This window comes from Polistes fuscatus, unplaced genomic scaffold (genome assembly GCF_010416935.1).
Source record: "Polistes fuscatus isolate 324 unplaced genomic scaffold, CU_Pfus_HIC Scaffold3, whole genome shotgun sequence".
Classification (NCBI taxonomy): Eukaryota; Metazoa; Arthropoda; class Insecta; order Hymenoptera; family Vespidae; genus Polistes; species Polistes fuscatus.
The window spans coordinates 11,410,505-11,431,112 of record NW_025113107.1 but is presented as its reverse complement, the minus strand read 5'-3'; the positions used below and the strand labels follow the sequence as shown (position 1 = coordinate 11,431,112).

Here is a 20,608-nt window from a genome sequence, read left to right as displayed (position 1 = left end):
TCTTCATTTCCATTTTCTTTTTCTTTTTTCCCCTTGACCTCAATCCTATTATTACGTAGAGAGGATAACCTATCTTCGATATTTAATGAGCGTTGCGTATCCTACGAGAGTTATATTTACCGCTTTTCAATCCTCCCCGCGTTATTTAAAAATAATGATTAAAGATCGAAAATAGGAACACTCCTACGATTAATGTTAACGAAAGATAAAATAAAAAGAATATTGATCTAACGCAAGTGAAAGGAGTTAATCGTATATATTTTTTTCAAATTTTTTAGCGATATATGTATACCGTGTTTTAGGGAAGAAAAAATTGTTCAGAAAAGATCATTGATAATTAATAAATAACAATAAATAATAAATTTAAATACTCTTTTGTAACAGCGAAGCGATCAAAGATTTAAAATCGAGTGTTTTACTTTGATATCGTGCTTGTTTTACGTTTATCAGAGAAAGTGAGAAAAATGTTTGAGTGAAAGGGGTGAATGAAAGAGAGAGAAAGAAAGAGAAAGAGAAAGAAAGAGAGAGAGAGAGAGAGAGAGAGAGAACGAATGAGCGAGTGAAGGAGCGAGTGAGAGGGAAAGAAAGTAATATCGTGTTCCGAAGGACAGTTGGTAACTGTCTTTCGGTATAATAATGTCCGCAAAGTTAATCGATCATCGAGCGGACTTGCGAGCTGTTCCCTCTAACCTTCGACTCTGTCATCCTCCTTTTCTTCTTCTACTTCTTCTTCTTCTATTTCCGTTCGGCGAACGCATCGGCAGTGGAGAGTAGCCTTGGTATCGGCTTAACCCAAACCTCCGGTAGTCTTGGTCCCGTTGGTCCGCAGGTTAGAGTTCCTCCGGTCTTCCTCTGGAACCCACCGTACGAGAAAAAGGGAAATCGACTACACGACTAGATGCACAAATAAGAGGAAACAGTATTTGGTTGTTTTTGGTTGTTGTAAAGTTGTTTGAATATTATATAGAGGATATAGGAAATTTTATTAAATATGAAAAGTTGTATGAAAGTAATAAAAAAAAAAGAAAAAAAGTAGGTTTATTTGAAATTCAGGAATTGAAGTTGATTTAAGAAAAGAAAAAAACTAAATGTAGAGATTGAAGAATTTGAAAGATTTTACGGTATCCTTGTTAATCAAGAAGAGAGAGAGAGAGAGAGAGAGAGAGAGAATGTCAGGATACCTGATTTGGTGGCGAACGGATCCTTGGGATGATTGGTCTTGATGGCGTTCATCCTACGGTTCTGAGGCCCCTGATGAGGAGGAGGGCAACCACCGGCCGGTTGCTGTCCGTGCGTGGCGCCAGAGGACGGAGGGCCCCCACCAGTCGTGGCATGTTGGCTAGTTGGTCCGTGTCCTCCGACACCAGGAGGTCCACCAACGGTACTGCCAACGCCAGGAGCACCAATCCCAGCTGGTCCAACACCGGGAGGCGCACCCGGTGCTCTGACCCTTGGCTGTTCGACCGGTAAGACGCGACGTCTCTTCTTTGGTAGCTTGGCTCGCGCCTGCGTGTGACTGTAATACATCGCAAAGTTGCTGACGATCACGGGCACCGGCAGGGCGATCGTGAGGACACCGGCCAGGGCGCATAGCGCACCTACGAACATCCCCACGTATGTCTTCGGTACCATATCCCCATAACCAACCGTGGTCATCGTTACCAAAGCCCACCATAAGCCGAGAGGTATGCTCTTGAAGTCGTTCTGCGGATTAGATTGAGTCCTCTCGGCGTAATAAACCAGACTTGCGAATATAACGATGCCGAGGACTAGAAAGAATACCAGGAGGGTCAGTTCCTTCGCCGAGGCACGGAATGTTTGGATCAAAATTTTCAGGCCGGACGAATGACGGGTAAGCTTGAACAGTCTCATTATACGTATTATGCTCAAGAACTCGAGAAAGTCTGCGTTTTCCAAATGCGATGCGAATCTTTGCAACGCCAAATCAAGGTAGAAACTCAACGTGGCTACCATGTCGATCACATTGACCGAACTTTTAATAAATACGCAACGATTTGGGCTAGCCGTTATTCTTATAAGGAACTCCAGGGTAAACCATGCGTTGCAGACACACTCGATGTAGAAGAAGAAATCGTGGGCGTTCGTGCGCGTCTTGTCTAGCACCCATGTCGTCGCGTTCCCCGTCTTCACCGAACGATTAACTATTACTGGCACGCGCATGTCGGGATGAGTCTTCAGGCAGAATGACAATATGGAGATGCAGATGAAGAAGACCGAAACTATGCTGATTACCTGTTGAAGAATCGGACATACAAGGGCTTGGTAAAGATATGTATTACGTAATAACAAAACGGAACAATTCCGTTCCATTACATTTGATTATCTTACTTCTTCTTTTCTTTTACGTTCGTTGGCATGTGTAAACGAGAAATACAAAAAAGGAAAAAAAAAACAATAAAATGAAAACAAATCAAATAAATATAAGTATTGCCAAACAAAAATTTAACTCGCGAACACCCCCTCGACCGATGCACTTACTTATTCGCTCTTAATTATTCTTGTTTCAATAATTTTGTACATTTTTCCGCTAAATCGAGTGGCAATTATTTCGCTCGAGTGGGTTTTCGAAAAAAAAAAACAACAAAAAATAAACACTGATAGGGGTAGTTTGGTAGGTATGAAACGATAGCAAAAATTCGATAATATTTTTCTACTCTTTAGTGTTAGGCCATTACACTTTTGTTGTGTAACGACGATGTAAGTACGTCGGAAGGTTTCATCGATGTAAGTAATTTATGATCAGACAGTTGGGAACGAAGAAAGTAATATAAAATGATTTATGATAGAAGTAAGGTGGACGTGAAAATAGGAACGTGAACATAAATTCGTTTCGTTGATATTCTTTTTTTTTTTCTTTTCCTCCCCTATCTGCATATCTCCCTTTTTCTCTTTCTGACTCTCGAATTTTTTTCCTTTTCCTTTTTTTCTTTACGTCAACATAAATATGCAAAGCCATATTTTCAAAAGGTAGACACTGATATTGCGGATTTAAAGGTACTTCGTGACAAATATCGTCGTTCGAAGAGGGAAGTGAAAAATCGTCAAGCATAGCTCCGGGCTGAATCATTTGCCATTGAACAACAAGAACAAGCGAGAGAAAAGAACGGCTAAGGGGGAAAAAAATAGCACGAGATATTCCCCACCCCTCCGATAAGATGAATCATCGAGCGAACTTAAGGGGGAAACATGAAAATGGGCTATCATACTCTCTTCGATCTTGTGTTAAGGGCGAAGAATATAATAGTTGGGATAAATGGGAGACTGGACTTTTAGCGTGTAAGTTTGTTTGTTTTCTCTGTGTGTGTGTATATATATATATATGATGTATACCTACTAACAGAACGGATAAAGAAAAAGAGAAATTACGATAATAGCTTAAGAGCGAGCGAAACGAGAGAAATGTAAACGTTAAGGGGGTGAAAAAGAAGGAGGGAGAAAGAAAAGCATATCGAAGGGGAGACTCGATAGATATAGTACCGTAATATCCGATACATTCCCTCCTATTGATTGCGATGTTGAACTGTAGACAGGACAAATGTAATAAATTTACGTATAATAAAGAATAATTACGAAAATAAATCAATAATTATCTCTAACGTTATGATATTTCTCTATGCCATTAATTGTATCGTCAAATTCGCACGTATATTTGTATTTTAATGGGTTTTATTCTATTAAGATTGCTTGACTATGCTAAATTACTTAACCCATTTTGTTTGTCGTAATATTCCTGTAAGTAGTCTTTGATGAATTTTACCTCTTGATGTATTATACCTTTAAATAACAAGAAACCGATAACTGCTAACCACCCTTCTTTGGTGCAAAGGTAAACTGGAATATGGTCGCTGTTATAATACTGTTACATAACTCTTGCAAATACGACAAACAAATAGTAAGCAATTTAGCACGTTTAATCCTATAAAACCATAATAGCCCAAAGGAAAACCCTTATATACGATTACATAAGCATTCGACAATACAACAAAATACACACAAAATATCATTAAATCATAGACAATTATTAATTTATTTTATCATTTTTATAAGAACAATAGGAGCTGCATTTATCAATGAAAATTATACGAATAAGACAGAGAATTTTCTCAAGTTTACGCACTCTCGTTTCCAAATTGGAATACAACACTTTCTTTGGATCGTAACTGACCTTGGCGGTAGGAGAGGAGTAGGGTTCATCGAAGAGCGACCACATTTGAGGCTTGAGCTTTTGCCACCAGGTGAGGGTGCCCTCGTAATATGCTTCCTCGAAGCCAAATTTTCTAGCCAGTTCCTCGTCCGTAGGTTTTTCAGTGTCCAAATCCAACCTGTCCAGGACCGTCAGCGTTTCCTGTGTGTCCCGATGCTGATGATGGATGATGGAGTCGACGATAGACGATGCGTCAAGGGGAAGGGGCAACAACGATCGTTATTCGTACCTGTGAATTTCTCTCTTTCTCTTTCTTTCTTTCTCTCCCTCTCTCTCTCTCTCTCTCTCGCTCTCTCTTTCTCTCTCTCTTTCTCTCTCTTTCCTTTACGAGAACGCTTTTCAACAATTTTCTCGAGACGAGATAAAAACGCGTGCACAAGCGTGTGTATGTATAATACATTTACAATACCGGGCCGTTTGTTGACTTTGATTTGCGAGTGCTGTGTTTCTTTTTATTATTTTTTTTCTTCTTTTTTCTTTTGCGATAAAATCGATAATGAAAGCCGTGTATTTTTTGTTAGAAACCTCGGAGATGATGTAAAAATAATACCGCGATCGTTGTCTCGATTTTATTTGCATAAGTATCGTTCGTCGTTATGCCGGAGAATATTTTATATTTTTTCGAAATATATATGTAAAACAAAAAAAATAAAAAAATATGTACAATAGAATACCGAGGAAAAAGGACGGTGGTGGGAGGGGCAGGGCAAAGGAATGAAGGACTAAACGGAAAGAAATATTTTTCTCTGATTCGTTGTAAAAGAAAACAAAAATATATTTATCTTGGATTGGACTTTTTTTTCTTCTTTTCTTTGATATAAACGATCATGCCGATAGTATTTGATATTCGTCAGAATGAATAGGTAGTTTTTATGAATTCTAGATATTCAACTGTTCTCGAGTGGATACATTCGAGATAAACCATTCGATCGAAAAGAAGCACCGGGGTCCATCAAGAGGGATGAGATTATCCAACTTTAGGATTCCTAAAAGTATCTTCAATGAGATTTCTTTCGATTCACGATACTTTATTTTTATTATTATTAATATTATTTTTACGGTATAAAATCTTCTTAGTTTTTTTAACTTCTTTTTTTTTCTTCTTTTATTTTTTTCAATCTATTTTCATTATTACTCGTTATCGAAGTTATAATAACGTCATAGATCGATTTTATTAATTAATCATGCTAGTCTTGTGAAATAATTATCAAATGCCAATTACCTGTTATGATAGCGTACTATAGTATTATACGAGGAATAATTTAACAAAGCGTTCAATGATAACCGCAACTCGATAGGAATGGATCATAAACGCGTGGATTTGGTCGAATGAACGATTTTAACGAGCTTCCTGTTTATCTTCAAACATTATTTCGTGGAAGGAGGAAGAATTTTTCTTTTCTTTTCTTTTTTTTTTTCTGCTTTCTTTTCTTTCTACCCATAATATAATTGTACTTATTTATAGCATTTAAGTTGTAATAAAACGTTTATCATGTGAACTGATATTAACAAAGTTATATTATACGTATTACGAAATAATTCGATTTCATTTATGTATAATAGATAATTCGTTATCATATAAAGTTACTTGTTAGCATTAGAGCAGATATCTATATTTTTAAATTAAAATTTGTTAATTACTATTCCATCAAGTTTATGTAATAGAACATGATTATTCTATTAACTTCATTGCTTATATTACTTTCGACGTAACAATAATATTATCATTTATTCATCCAACGTATATGTAGGGTGTTTCGAGGATTATTATGTTGAAATAAAAAAAAAAAACAAGTTCATATGACTAATCTAAATCCGTTTGATTATTATTTAAGATCTTCAGTTAACAATACTGAGGTATTGTGTCCATCATATTCAAGAAAATTGTTCATATATCTGGCAACATATTTTTGAAAGAGTAAAAATAATATATAATAAGACGTACATGGAAACCGATGGTGGCCACTTCGAACAGTTTCTATGAAAATCATGTTGCATTATGCACATAACAATGTGTATAATATAAAAACGATTATAATTTGGAAATAAGGTCATATCGGGAATATGATTATATGATTTTTTTTTTCATTTATTCTAGCATAGTGAAAAAATTACCCTTGAAGTCATATCCATATATATTTTAAAACTTTCTGTATATATAAAACATTTGGTATTAACATTGTCGATGAAATATGATGTAAAATGTATGTCAAGTCTGTAATACGGTTCATATATAATACGATAGTATTTTACAGATATGTTAGAGAAGAGTCACTTTTGATTCAAATGATTGAAATAAATAGAATTCGAATTTGTCATTCGGTTAAAGTCTGGCAAGAAATATCCGCTGACTATGATTTTCGAGTTACGAGATAATAAATCATCAATTCCCAGACGTTCAAGATCAACAGAATCTGTGGAATATTGTTTGGTTAGAAATAGATCTAATATATTATTCATATTTCTAAGAAAATACAGTAAAAGTGACTACAACGGAATTGCCTAAAGAAATTTATTGTTTCTTGTATTTAGATTATTGTTATAATATCATTTTTATCTATTTGATGATCAGTATTTTGTCAAATAAATGATTAGTATATTATATGAATATATTGTTCGATATAAATAAGTAAGCATCGATATTTTATTATTAATATTTACAACACACGTGTCGATAATTATAATGGTGGATTAAATAAATCAAAAAAGAAAAAATCACCCAAAATTGAAATTTATGACTTATTTTCCAACATAAATAATTATAATAAATCAAATAAATCATAAAATAAATATCATCCCATAATTTGATTTATAACATTATCATAATTACCGTCACGAGCGTATTAATTATATTAACCCAATAAATAACAACCCCTAAAATATAATCTTAAATTTTGTTTTTTATTCTCATTTAGAATTCGGTGCTTCTTTTCTCTCGACAAATAAGAATTTCTTTTTTATAAATTACGTGACTGTATAATAAATAATAATTATTTTTTTGGTAATAAATAATTATAAAAAATCAAATAAATATCATAATTTGACTCATAACATTATCATAATTACCGTTACGAACATTTTAATTATATTAACCCCTATAAATAGCAATCCTTAAAATATAATCTCAAATATTTTGTTTTCAATTCTCATTTAGGATTTTTGGTGCTTCTTTTCTCTCGGCGGATAAGAAATTTGATTTTTAATAAATTACTTTTTTTTTGGTTTTGTTCGAATTTCCGTTTAAGTTATAGGATGGTGGATGTTTTAATGCCGTGTAAGCTTGGGTGAATCCTGAGATCGGCCTGACACGAGGATGTCGGAATCGTCTGGTGGTAACTCTCGCTCGTTAAGAAACCTCGTTACGAAATCATCTCACGGAACGACCGTTTGCACCGAGTTCGCGAGATCCTCTCTCATTAAGATCTTCCCACATTTGTAGCGATGACGATAGTATAGTATAGTAATACCAAAGCAGAGAATTAACGAGAGACTCTCTCTCTCTCTCTCTCTCTTTCTTTCTTTCTTTCTCTTTCTCTCTCTTGCTCCTTTAAAAACTCGTACGTTGAAGATTTCTTTTTAAAAATGTCTTGCCTACTTACGTGAGCAAGTAGGCTCTAACATTTGATACGAATTCAAACACGACAAAAAGGGATATGACTTTTTAAAGGGATATACTAAATGTCGTTAAGCTTTGATTATCCTTATTTCTTTTTATTTTCATTTTTATTTCTCTCTCTCCTTTTTCTTTCTTTTTATTTCCTTTCTTTTTCTTTTTTGTTTCTTTCTATTCTTTCTTTTTTTGCGCTCGCTTTCAATCAGAAAAAAGGTGTAAAGACATTTTTATTATATCCGACACAAGGAATTACATTATCCCCGTTTATTATCCTACGGAAAGACGAGAGAATAACTTTTGAACAAATTTTCAATCGAGGGGTTGTTGCGATGAAATAAACGAAGTGTCTTATCCGAATCCCCTCGACGAATCAGTGGTATAAGTAACGATTGTTTTTGACGATTATCATTTCTTTTTATCAAGCTTTTTTATATTGTCGATAAAAAAATCCTTATTGTATAAAATCAATGATGTTAATCCCTTTGCGGTGTTTGCCTCGAGTTCGATCGTTTAAAATGTGAATCTTTGTATTTGAAAATATATATTCCATTAGGTTTGATCGTAATTCGTTTAAAATATAAAGATAAAAATATAATCAAGTTGTGAACCAATAAAAACCGAAAATAGCGGATAATAATAATATCAAACCGCAAAGGGTTGTGTTCTTCATTTATCAGATAGATGTTATTTTATTTCTTTTTTTGTTAATTATCTTTTTTTCTTTGTTTTCTTTTCTCTCAATACAGATTGGAGAGAAACGATAAATGAACATGGAATCGAGTCGACTTAACGATTAGATATTTTACTATTATGCGAAGCTTGGTGCAAAGAACATGGATTATATATAGAGAGAGAATGAAGATCTGATTGATACCTGAGTATAGGTCATCCAACAACAAGGTTCGACTTGATTGGAATCGAGACCCCAAAAGTCGAGTTCCTCTTCGAATAGCGGCCCGCAAACGTCAGTTGGATAATGAAGTTTCCCGGTACGATAATAATTGAGAACCTGTGCGAAAACTCCTGGATGCCTGTCGAAGAAGTACTCGTTCAGGATCGGATCATAGTTCGCGAGGGCTTCGGTCAACCTCGAGAGCCTAGTTGCTGGGATCTTCTTCAAGGTTGCTTTATATGTTTCATGCCGGATCCCACCCACGTTAAGAACCACGCGGTTCTCCGCGTCCATGTTAATCAGGTTCATTTTGATCACGGCTCTGCTACCGCCTGCCCTGGCTCGAAGAAACCCACCTTTCCTGTGATCATACCAAATCAATAATATTAATTAATACGTTCGTTTATTAATATTTATTAAGTGTCTACTAAAACAAATTCAGTGTAACACAGTGTCTAAAAATAATGTTACTTCATTTATTTTCCTTTTCTTTAACGTTGGATATGTTGCTATTGTAAAAAATGTAGGTTCTAATTTAAACAAAATGTAAATTCATCTTGAAATTATCTTGAATAATTCTATTACATTTTACTACAAAACATTGTATTTTAAACACTCGGTGTATTATTATATTATATTAAGAAATATTTACAAAATAATTATATCTTTATGTTTCTTGAAAAGTATTATATTGATATACACATGAAAAAAGAAGATTTTTTAAATTTAATTTTGTATATTCCCAGTTATCAAATTACATTCTTCATTATATTATATTATTAATTATTTTAAAAAGTAGAAAAGAAAACGTATATTATACCATGTTATTAAATAATAATTTAATACAGTTTAAGGTTAAATTATTTTCACACCCGTTTCTCGTAAATCGATTGATATTTAACGTACGCTCTTTTTTTAGACACTCATTCAATTACATTTAAGGATACTTGATGAAAGATCGTCTGGATGATATCACTGATTAGCATTTAATCGAAGATGTCTATCGTTTTTGAATCAAAGGGGATATGGTATTGATGTAACGAGTCTTTGATATAGAAAAATCTATAAAGTTTAATTGTTACAATTGTCTCTCGAATTGAATTGACATTTGCTACGAACATTTTCAATGTAAATAGAAAATAGAATTTAAAAAGAGTAAAAAGTCGTAGATGCTATTAAAGTTAAAGATGTTCCATCAAGAAAAAGGAAAAGAAATTAAAATAAAGAATCTCTTTCTCTCTCCCTTTCTTTCTTTCTTTCTTTCTTTTATTATTTAGATCTATCTTTGGAGGTAACTTGGTACTTCGATATAAATGATTAAAAGTTAATCGATCAAATGTTGGAAAAGGTGGATGATAGAAAGGAGAAAGTCGACTTTTTTTTTAAATGGGGACGATTTAAAGTGGTCTTCGATTACGATAAGTTGTGTATCGAAATGTTCTTTATCCGTATTTGCCATCGAATCCGATAGATTTCTTATTTATCTAGTAATGTAGACAACAAAATGATCGAGAAAAGTGAAGAATATCAAATATTCAATCTTGTAGTAAACTATACTGTTAGTTGAGAAAGAAAATATATTGACTGACCGACTGACTCATTGACGTGTCAGACAGTCGTAAATAGGAAAGGTGTCACGAACTGTTGGATGAAATAGGATGAGATGGACATTGATAAAATTCCTTTGACTTAACTATTTACGTATATGTTACCGTGAAAGACCAACATTTGAAAATGTCAAGATTCACGTGGTGAATTTCAACACATACCAAATACGCCATTTAAACGCCGAATATTTAGATATATTCTTAGACATTAATATTTCGGACATATACCAAGCGACCATGTAATGATACGTGTGATACATTAAGATCGAAATTAAAAAAAAATAAAAAAATAAAAAAGAAATGTTCAAGGTTATAGGATTTATCGATTACTTGAGAGATAATTTGATGTCTAGGAATTTTTCCGAAAGGGATCAATCCAATAGCAAAAGCAATTAGAGTGAGATTGCCATGAAAGCTATTAGCCAACACGTTCTTAAACGCAATCAAGTAGACTCGTGTCGTCGTGTTATATCAACGTGAAAGAATTGAAATTGAAATTGTAGTTGATCTTTCGAGAATAGATTACCAAGATTATATTACAGAGGTTTATCATAACATGTGATATCTACTTTGGATAGTGGACAGGAAATATAAAAACAATGAATAAAATTCGTATGATCAAGTGTCCTATTTAATGGTCATCATTGTTACGTTTATTTATAAACAATGGTTTGTATTTTCTCGATACTTTCTGATCTTGTATGATTTCGCACGTTTCTCGTGAATACCGAGTTTATTCATTTCAGTATTATTTTCTCTCTTGTTAGAAATACTCGATTATTTTTTAATTTGTTCCTACGTTCGAATAATAAATTAAAAAAAAAATACACATAAAGAAATACATTTAATTTATATTTTTGAGACAATTTGAAAATAATTATTTATTCGACGTTTATTGTCGAATACAAATAAAACAAATTTAAATTAAAAGTGTACGAAAACAAATAAATGAAAAACAAATTTGTTCACACTTATTGTTAGATAAAGTTTTACAACATTATTGGATTTGAATAATATATCAAATATTATTATTATCAAGTGCATTGAATACGATAAAAACAAAAACTTCATCAACGTATATTGCCAATAATTTTTTCTATTTAAAAAAGATTAAAAACCTGTTTTCCGACAAAATGGCAAATTAGTCGTCACAATTAATCTAAACTTGGATTAATTGGGTAACCCCTCAAACGATATTAATATCCAGGTCTAGTTGTTAAATGGTCCGTTTCTATCACTGCCAGTGCAAATTATTGAAGCGCAAAAAAGTGACTATAATAAATAATATATAATTAAATAATATATAATTAAATAATATAATTTATATATATAACCTTTTTTCTTTTTTTATTATTTTTATATCCTGCCCATTTTATTTCTCCTGTCCATTTTCAAAATGAAAAACCCACATGTCAGATATGATATAATATATTAATATTTGATCTTATAACGTTAGTATGAAATATACGTTTGAAGTTGACACAGAGAAATCTATGGTAATCCAAAGCATGCCTAGTACCAATCTGCATAACTGCTTATGGCATGATATATATATCTGTATAATCCGTTTGCACGGATCTCACTTGGCTACAATTCTATTTTAACTTTAAAATATAAATAATACAATCTTACAATTCTGGCTCTAACGTAAGATCATCACGAAATCGTAATAATAATATAAGTTGCGATTGAGAATTCTGATATTCGCGATATAACTTTTTCTATTTTTGGTGGATAGTAGTCTTTGCCAAGTATTATTGGCAAATCGCGAATTGTTCATATACGATGAATCTTTCTTTATCGATTTATCTACGTCATTCCCAACGAGAAAAGCAACGTTGAAAAAATTGAAACGAGTTCGATAAGCCGGTTAGGTTATTTCTTTTTTCTTTTTCTATTCTTTTCTTCTTTACTTCTCTTTCTTTCTTTTTCTTTTTCTTTCTTTTCTTTTTGCTTTAGTTTTTCTTCTTCTTTTCTTCTTCTTCTTCTTCTTCTTCTTTCTTATTTTATATCTTTTCCAACAAACCCGTCGCACGTAACTTGGAAATCCTTTTCGTTGTGAGCTTAAAGGGAAAAAACCGTGGCTTTTTTTTCTTCTTCTTTCTTTTTTCATCAACGCACCGTAACAATGTCGACTCGTTAATATAACGATAGACGTTACGCGGATGTTGCACTTGCTCGTAATGGACACGTTCGTTCGATAGATATTCGTTTGAAAAAAAACAAAAAGAGAAACCGGGGAAGAAAGGGAAAAAATGAAAAATAAAAATAAAAGCAAAAAAAAAAAGAAAAAAAATAGAAAGAAAGAAAAAGAAAAGGAGGAGGAATAGTGAAGATAGAATAGGAAAAAAAATGCACCGACACCATTATACAAATGGATCGAACGTATATTATCTGTCTACTCTTGGAAAAGCAAGTGTTGTTGCTGAATGTAGGAAACAATAGAGAAAACAAGGCCATTCAAATAAGAAGTACATATCGTTGTGCGGATTTTCTAGTTTTTCTTTTTTCCTTTTTTTCTTTCCCCCTTTTTCTTCATCCTCTTCTTTCTCTTTTCTTTCATTTTTTCATTTTTCGTTTTGTTGACCGATGAACGTGCAGAGAGGAGTATTATTAATATACCAATTTTTAAACTATGTGTTTCTAATTGGCCTATAACTTTCTATTACTTTTGTACAATACTCTAAAAACTAAAAAACTTCGTTTCGTTTCATTTTACATATTGTATACGCTTCAATTCTAAATTGAGAATATACTAGAAAATTGATTTGAAATTGCGAAAGGATTTAAATCGATCTAACGAAGTGTGATATCCGTACAAAATCAAATTTTCAGTGTTCGCGATTTAAACTCTACGGTGAAGAATATGTTAAATAATATACAAAAAAAAAAGAAAAAATAAAAGAAGAGAAAAATCCTTCCATCCCTATATAATTACGAGCATTGTTGTAGCTATGACGTAATGTTCGACGAGATAAAAGTAATATCGGTTGAAAAATATTGGTAATATTTTAATGGAAAAAAATGTGAAAAAAAAGAAGAAGAAGAAGAAGAACGAAAGGGGTTGGGTGAGGGAAAATAAGAGTAAGAGAAGAAAAATGATCGGATTCATTTTTCGAAATCGCGTTCGCATTAAATTCGAATATATTCGTTGCCAATCGTTTTATTCAATATATCACATCGTATTGAAATAAATTCGATCACCGAAAGATAAGAGTTTTCCTGCAATCATCGGTTTCAATCGATCGTTAAGCCTTCCACCGCTTATTATTACGTTTGATTTCTCTGCCGGTGTGTCCGAGTTTGAGAGTGCGATATTAAGAAGAGTACCGTGAAAAAACGTCGATATTTCTCGACGTTTTCACGGATGACGACGAGAGGTCAGCTTCGAGGAAGGAAGGAAGGAAGGAAGGAAAATAACGTAGCTTCGATGTAATTAGAGCGCTCCAATTACACGACCATTTAATGGTTTCACAAATAAACGACATTAATCGTGTCGTCACTATACTCCAATCTCGCACCTCTTTGTTTTTATTCTTTTTTTTTTGTTGTTTTTTTTTTTTTTTATTTCCATCGAAGGAAAAAGAAGATAGAACAAAGAAGAATATCCTATTTCGTATTACCACGTGGTTAGTTTTGATTGAAAGGTACGAGATTTGTTAGTTGAACGGTACGCTGATATTACGTTATGACGTATACGTGTACTATATATATATATATATATATATATATATATATATATATATATGTATATATATATATGTATATGTATATACTATGCATCCCATAATTCGATTTCAATGGTCGACAGTTGGATCTGACTCGGTTAGCCTATGAAATGTCCATAGTTTCATTGATACACGTCGTAAACACATCAGCGTTGCCGTAAACAATATGAATATCTCTATGTTGAAGATCTGACTGCATCGTATAAGAGAAAATTCACTTTATGCAATTAATATCCTATCAGTGATACATATTTATTTTCTAAAGGAAATGTTAATTTGTATTTTAGAGAAATTTTGTCATCTTTTACACGACGCGTCGAGGAATAAAGAATCGGTCCAAAACATTTTACCACCGTAGGGAACATTATTTACCTTTATAACGGTCAGTATTTGGATTAAATTATTATTCGTATTTTGTATAATATATGATCAATATTCAACGAATATCTTGTTTAATGAAAATAATTAAGCGTCAATATCGAATTGCATTTTTTGTCAGTTAATACCTTGCTGGTATTTTATCGTGAAATACAAAATATTTATTTAAAATATTGACAAATGATAATTGAATACAAATTATTAAAATACCGATTGAAGAAAGAATGAAAAATATAAACTGTTACGGTAAATAACCAACGAAAAATGATTTAAGACGGTCATCTTGAATTTGGAGTTCACTAAACGTCGAAAACGGCCTTTATCGAAGGCTTAAATTTCGAAACGTGTGATACACAACACCAAGTATAGTAAATTTTCCAGTCGAAGGATTTTCTCGCCACGATAATGGGGGAACCTTATTTTCCTTTCGAGATCCATTTATTTTCGGTACAACGAGATCAATCAATCCGTAAAAAAGAAGAAGACAAAAAAGAAGAGAAAAGAAAAGAAAAGAAAAGAAAAAGAAAAATAAAAAAAATAAAGCAGAGACAAAGTCGTCATCTATTTTTTCGTGGTCGAAAAGATCTCGACCATCTCGTGTATATAAATTTTTCAAGAGAGATTTGAACTCGTAGAAAACTTTTGGTTGTCGGTACAAATTTTTTTTTCCAACTTCAAGATGATGGGAGGGGGTGAGAGTGAGGGTATTTCGTAGGTGTGGCTTGGAGTTCAGGAATCTGTTCCAGCAATCCCGTTTATGTCATCTTTAATGTATTTCATTCAGTTATTGTATAGAATAACTAAGTATTGCATGGTATACTAATGGGAATTTTAAGGAAAGCATATATAAAAATAATTTTATTATATTATACTTTATATATATATCGTGAATCGATTCTTCGTCAATTGTTCTTTCTTCTTTTTCGTGTCAAATGTCACGAATAAATAAATATCTTTTTCTTTTGTGTGCCCTCGGCTAACATTATCGCGTACTTGAATAAAATGTATGAAGTACTTCGGAAGAATCGATTACTCGAACGTGTCCACCTTTATCGGACACCTATTATGGCATATAAACTTTTTTGCTGAAATTACTAATGCGTAAACGTTTATAATTTCTTATATCATGAAGAAATACATGTTCGAAGTAAAAAGTATATTAACGATTATGGTATAGGAAAATGATTAAAAAATGTACGTAAAAATCATTAAGGAATATATATGATTATTATTATCTGTGTAAGATATTTAATGGAATAAGGCGCGTGTCGTTAGCCCCGCAGAGACACCTAGCAGAGAAATTTAGTCGAATCAATGAGGTATTCGCGAGCATGAAAGAGGCAGTAACAACCCCTTCCCTAAAAATAGACTACCTCGTAATGGAAGAACCTGGTTTGCTTTTCATCGAAAGGGTTTAAACTTAGGTCATGTTACTTGGATCTTTAAAGGAAAATATCTGCTTCGTTAGTTCATTCGTTCGTTCGTTAGTTCGTTTGAAATATGTTTACTTGAAACGTGGAAGATTAATTTCGATTTCTCTAAGATTGCAAGTATATATATGTGTGTATATATATATATGTATACGTGACAAGCAAAAGTGTTGGAATAGAAAAACCACCTGCCGGCATGGTGGAAGAAAACCGGCGTCGTTCTTCGCGCAATGCAATAAGGTCGACGATCGAAGTTGAACATCGTCGGGCTACGACGATGACGTTCAACTATGCTTTACCGTAGAAAACTTTTCACGCTATTTAGAATAATATTATTACCAAATAAACCAATAACTCGAGAACAAAGGTAAAGGTATTTGATCGGTGGTTGAATGAAAATAGAATAACGGTAAATAAGAGAGAGAGAGAGAGAGAGAGAGAATATATAACATTAAAAGTAAGGTAAGTGAAAAGTTACTTGAGAAAGTAGTAAAACCGATCGTGACTCGATACACGTACTTTTAAAATCGATAATTCCGAGCGTACTCAGAATGCGCGAATAGTTTGATCGAGGGAAGAAGAGTGTCAGCAAGGTTAAACGGAATGAAAACTCGTGGAGTTGGTGGTGTTGTTTAAAAACTGTAAGAGAGAAAGCGAATGAGACAGATAGAAAGAGAGAGAGAGAGAGAGAGAGAGAAAGACATGGCGAGAGAGACCTTCGTAGAGCACGTTGCTACCAGTAGAGCTGGTAAATCGGTCGATTCTCCTCGGTCGTCGTCATAGTCGGCGAACGTAGTGGTTGTCCAATAAGAGAACGGTAACTGCGATCGAAACGGAGCTTGGTGGGCACTGGCTCGCTTTGTGGTCGTTCATGACGTCACGCGCGGAACGTGCACACGTGCACGTACGAGAAAGATATGTAGAGAAGACTGTGAGGGGTGAAGGAGGAAGAGGAAGAGGAAGAAGAGAAGGAAGAGGGAGAGGTTAATACGTAAAAAAGGAGCACGCGCGAACTTTTCTTCGAAACGAGTAAAAGGAATATCGTAGTATTAGAGCGAAGCAACAGCGGTGTAAGCAATAACAGTAGTAGCAGTAGCAATGACTGGCGTTGGTACGCGGCCGTAGCAGTAGTAAAAGCAACGATAATGCCGGCAGTAGTAACGGCCGGCCCCTTGTCGCTTGAATCGATAGTCTGCGTGCACGAAATGCCGATAAGAGCGCTCGTTGCTTCCAACGTCCTTGTCGGTGGCACTCGTTTGCTCGTATTCTCGCCCCCGAGAATATGAGGACGATATGAAGAAAGAGAGAAAAAGAGAAAGAGGAGAGAGAGAGAGAGAGAGGGATGATTGCTTCACACGGTTTAAACGTTCGTATTTCACGCACGAATCCGGCGCAGGCTTTTATACTATCTGGCACGCTCGTGTCTCGCGTGGTCGAACGAATCGAAGCACGAGCGATCGTGCTATGAACAATGTGTGCGGGTGAAGAATGAGGGATAAAAGGAGGAAGAGGAGGAATAAGAGGAGGAGGCGGAGGAGGAAGAGCAGGAGGGAGAGGAAAGGACGCGCGTTCTGATTTACTGACTAAACGCAGCACACACGAGGGGTAGCTGACCGGAACACACGTCGGATCGAACTTCCCTACGAAGGATTGATCGAGGGCAAACGGAAGGTAGACGTTTCGAACAAGCAACCATCGGAAAGGCAAACGATGGAGAAAAATGGATAGACAGACATGGAAGGGAAGTCAGAATGACTTCCTCTCTCTCTCTCTCTCTCTCTCTCTCTTTCTATTTCACTCTCTCTGTTTTTCTTTTTCTGTCTATATTTCGTTGGGAGAGAAGAAAAGCAAACGAGGGATTAGAATGATAAAGGGTGCGAAATTAACCAAGAGATAGAGATAAAGATTGAGAGAGAAAAAGAAAGAGAGAGAGAGGGTGAGAAAGATAGGGAGGGAAAAATGGTCGAAGGAGGAGGTCGACGCATATAGGGAGAGAAAGAGAAAGAGAAAGAGAAAGAGAAAGAGAAAGAGAGAAAGACACTGCGAGGGAGGTGGAGACACGAATCGATGTAGGACACATGTCCCGATAAGCATCGGCACGTCGTCGTTGTGTCATATTTTATTCCTTTTCGGGAGAATTTTGTTGGAATAATATATACCATGAAATGGAGAGAGAGAGAGAAAGAAAGAAAGAGATAGAAAGAAAATGAGGGTGGGAGGATTTCACTTAGAATACCCACCCTTGGTCGCGGTCTCTTCATGTCTCGTACTTCCTCCTCGGTGGCATCTTCTCAGCGACGGCACTCGCTGCTTGTATCGTACACCTTCCCCATAGCGATTCTTCTCCCTCTTCTTTTTCTTCTTCTTCGTCTTCTTCTTACTTCCTTTACTTAGTTTTGTAAGACGTATGCGTATTTGATGATCGTACACTTCTACTTGTTCTTTTATTCCTTTCTTATTTTTTCGTAACCTCGACTACGCCTTTCTATACTCGTTGTCGAAATCGACTCGTATTAAATCCTCGCACATTGGCTACCGTCACGAGAATGATATAAATGAGAGACGAGGAATGATTATCAATAGGAATACGTGTTAATACGATTGGAATAATAATAATAATAATTATAATAATAATAATAATAATAATAAAGGAAAAATGATATCAAGCGAGAAAAAAAGATGGAGATAAAAATTAAGGGGGAGAGGGGAAAACAAGCAAGAGTAGAGAAAACGGATGAAAAAGTTCGGAGACGTTGTGCTGCTGCTAACGCGGAGCGAGCGTCGTCTTTCTCTACTCGCGCGCACGGATCAGACTGAAACCGTCGACGCGAGCGACGCTCCAACGACGTCGAAAGACGCCGAGTGCGCTTCTGAGCGTGCTCCTTGAATGCGTTCTACTACTACTGCTGCTGCTGCTGCTGCTGCTGCTGCTGCTGCTGCTGTTGTTACTAATGCTGCTGTTACTACTGCTGCTGCTGCAGCTGCTGTTACTGCTGCTGTTACTATTGGTGCTGACTGTTACTACTGTTGCTGGCTGTTACTATTACTGCTGCCTGTTAATACTGCTGCTGCTGCAGCTGCTGCTTCTTTCTAGCGATATCTAGTAGTTATAGCAATAGTATTAGTATTAGTTTCAGTGTAGTAATAGTAGTAGTAGTAGTAATAGTAGTAGTAGTAGTAACAGCAATAGTATGTAATAGTGCGAAAAGTACAGGGTGGTGGCGTGCCGTTTCGTGGCGCGTCGCGACGCGCCACGCCGTGTCGATTCGAGTCGAACCGAGTTAAGCCGAGAAGAGGAAACCAACAGCGGATTTTACGCTTATACGCATGCGTCCTGCAAGTTCGCGCCGGTCGCACGCCCCTACACACGTTTTACACACCCCCACTCCCCCTTCCACCTTTTACTTTTTTCCCTTTACCCGTTATAGCGATTCCTTGCGTCTGACTACACACCGACATTATCTACTTTCTTTTCCACGAATCTCTACAATTGGACTAACTTAAATGCGACTCATTTCACTTTTTCTTCTTCTTCTTTTTCTTTTTCTTCTTCTTTTTATTATTATTATTCTTTGTAGAGTTTTTCTTTTATTGAATCATTTTTAATAAAATCTTTAGGCAGGTATGTTTCCTTGATGAAGAACTAAGACTACTACACGATCATCATTCTTTTAAAAGCGATCTTTAAAATCCCCTTTTACTATTATTGCTGTTACTATCTTTGTTATTGCTACTAATACTACTAGTAGTAATACTATTACTTTCTATTCCTCTCAATCCGGCCTATTTTTATTTCATTTGGTAGACTTTTTTTTTATCTTTCCCCCTCGGTAAAATCTCCCAAGCGAAATCGTTCGCAAGGATTGAATTGGTCGATAAGATAGTTCCACGACTCTACCGCTACAACTACCCTTTCCTTTCCGCTGTTTTTTATTCATTCGTTTATTCCCTCGACTCTCGAAATAAGATTGATTGTATTATATCGGTAGGCTCTCCGATTCGGCATTATTTAAACATATTTTCATGCCTGTTTTCTTCATGCATTTCATGTTTTCTTTCATTATTCATCAAAGAGCAAGCTTACACAATCTCGATTATCGATCACGATCGATTTCCAATGATGATAAAAGAAAGTATTCTATTTTTTTTTTGTTTCAAACCTTAATCAACCGGCCTTTAAGCGTAATATATGTCGTAGCATTTGTCGTCGTTTACCGAACGAAATAATCGAGAAATCTAAAGAAATCGAACATTTTCGATGATCGTTCGACTAATATAATATAATAATCGCTTTTAATTCAGCAATTTTATTTTCAATTAAAAGCAAATAATATGAATGAATCTTTGTACTCGTCACAGCGTTAAACCGTCTAACATAGAACGCAAACGAGTAAATACCATCGTACTTTCTCTCTTGCAACACTATTACACATTGAGGATCGGATAATAGCAAATGTTTACTCTCGTAGTCGATCCCTTACCCTACTTGACAAGCTTTTTCATCCTCTTCGACGATGCCATGCAACGACAAACGGCAAATGGATTCTCTTGTGCTTGCTGTTTCTGAGTATAATCTTTTTTGTATTTTTATATTTCTTTTTTCTTTTTTTCTTTTTACATTCCAACAACTTACAACTTAACGGACGAAAAGCATTAAGGGAATTTACGAGTGATCGATATTACCATTGATCTTAACTTCTATTAAAAAGATAAAACTTAAATAAATAAATGATTT

General features: G+C 34.7%; 1 protein-coding gene across 5 annotated transcripts; it reads right to left on the bottom strand.

Annotated features, from left to right (window-relative positions):
• Positions 1 to 727: 727 nt before the first annotated feature.
• LOC122519705 (potassium voltage-gated channel protein Shaw-like) lies at positions 728 to 18,757 on the bottom strand. Of its 5 annotated transcripts, XM_043639348.1 has the most exons (6): positions 18,114 to 18,757; positions 16,590 to 16,694; positions 8,713 to 9,091; positions 4,187 to 4,381; positions 1,182 to 2,253; positions 728 to 852 (listed from the first exon to the last, which is right to left on the bottom strand). In XM_043639348.1, exons 3-6 carry the CDS (start codon positions 9,037 to 9,039, stop codon positions 788 to 790), a joined length of 1,659 nt encoding a protein of 552 aa, XP_043495283.1. In that variant the 5' UTR covers positions 9,040 to 9,091; positions 16,590 to 16,694; positions 18,114 to 18,757; the 3' UTR covers positions 728 to 787. The 5 variants fall into 5 exon arrangements, with proteins under 5 accessions (XP_043495283.1, XP_043495286.1, XP_043495285.1 ...); XM_043639351.1 differs by lacking the exon at positions 16,590 to 16,694 and having other exon boundaries at positions 728 to 894; XM_043639350.1 differs by lacking the exon at positions 16,590 to 16,694 and having other exon boundaries at positions 728 to 862; positions 18,114 to 18,756.
• Positions 18,758 to 20,608: the final 1,851 nt, after the last annotated feature.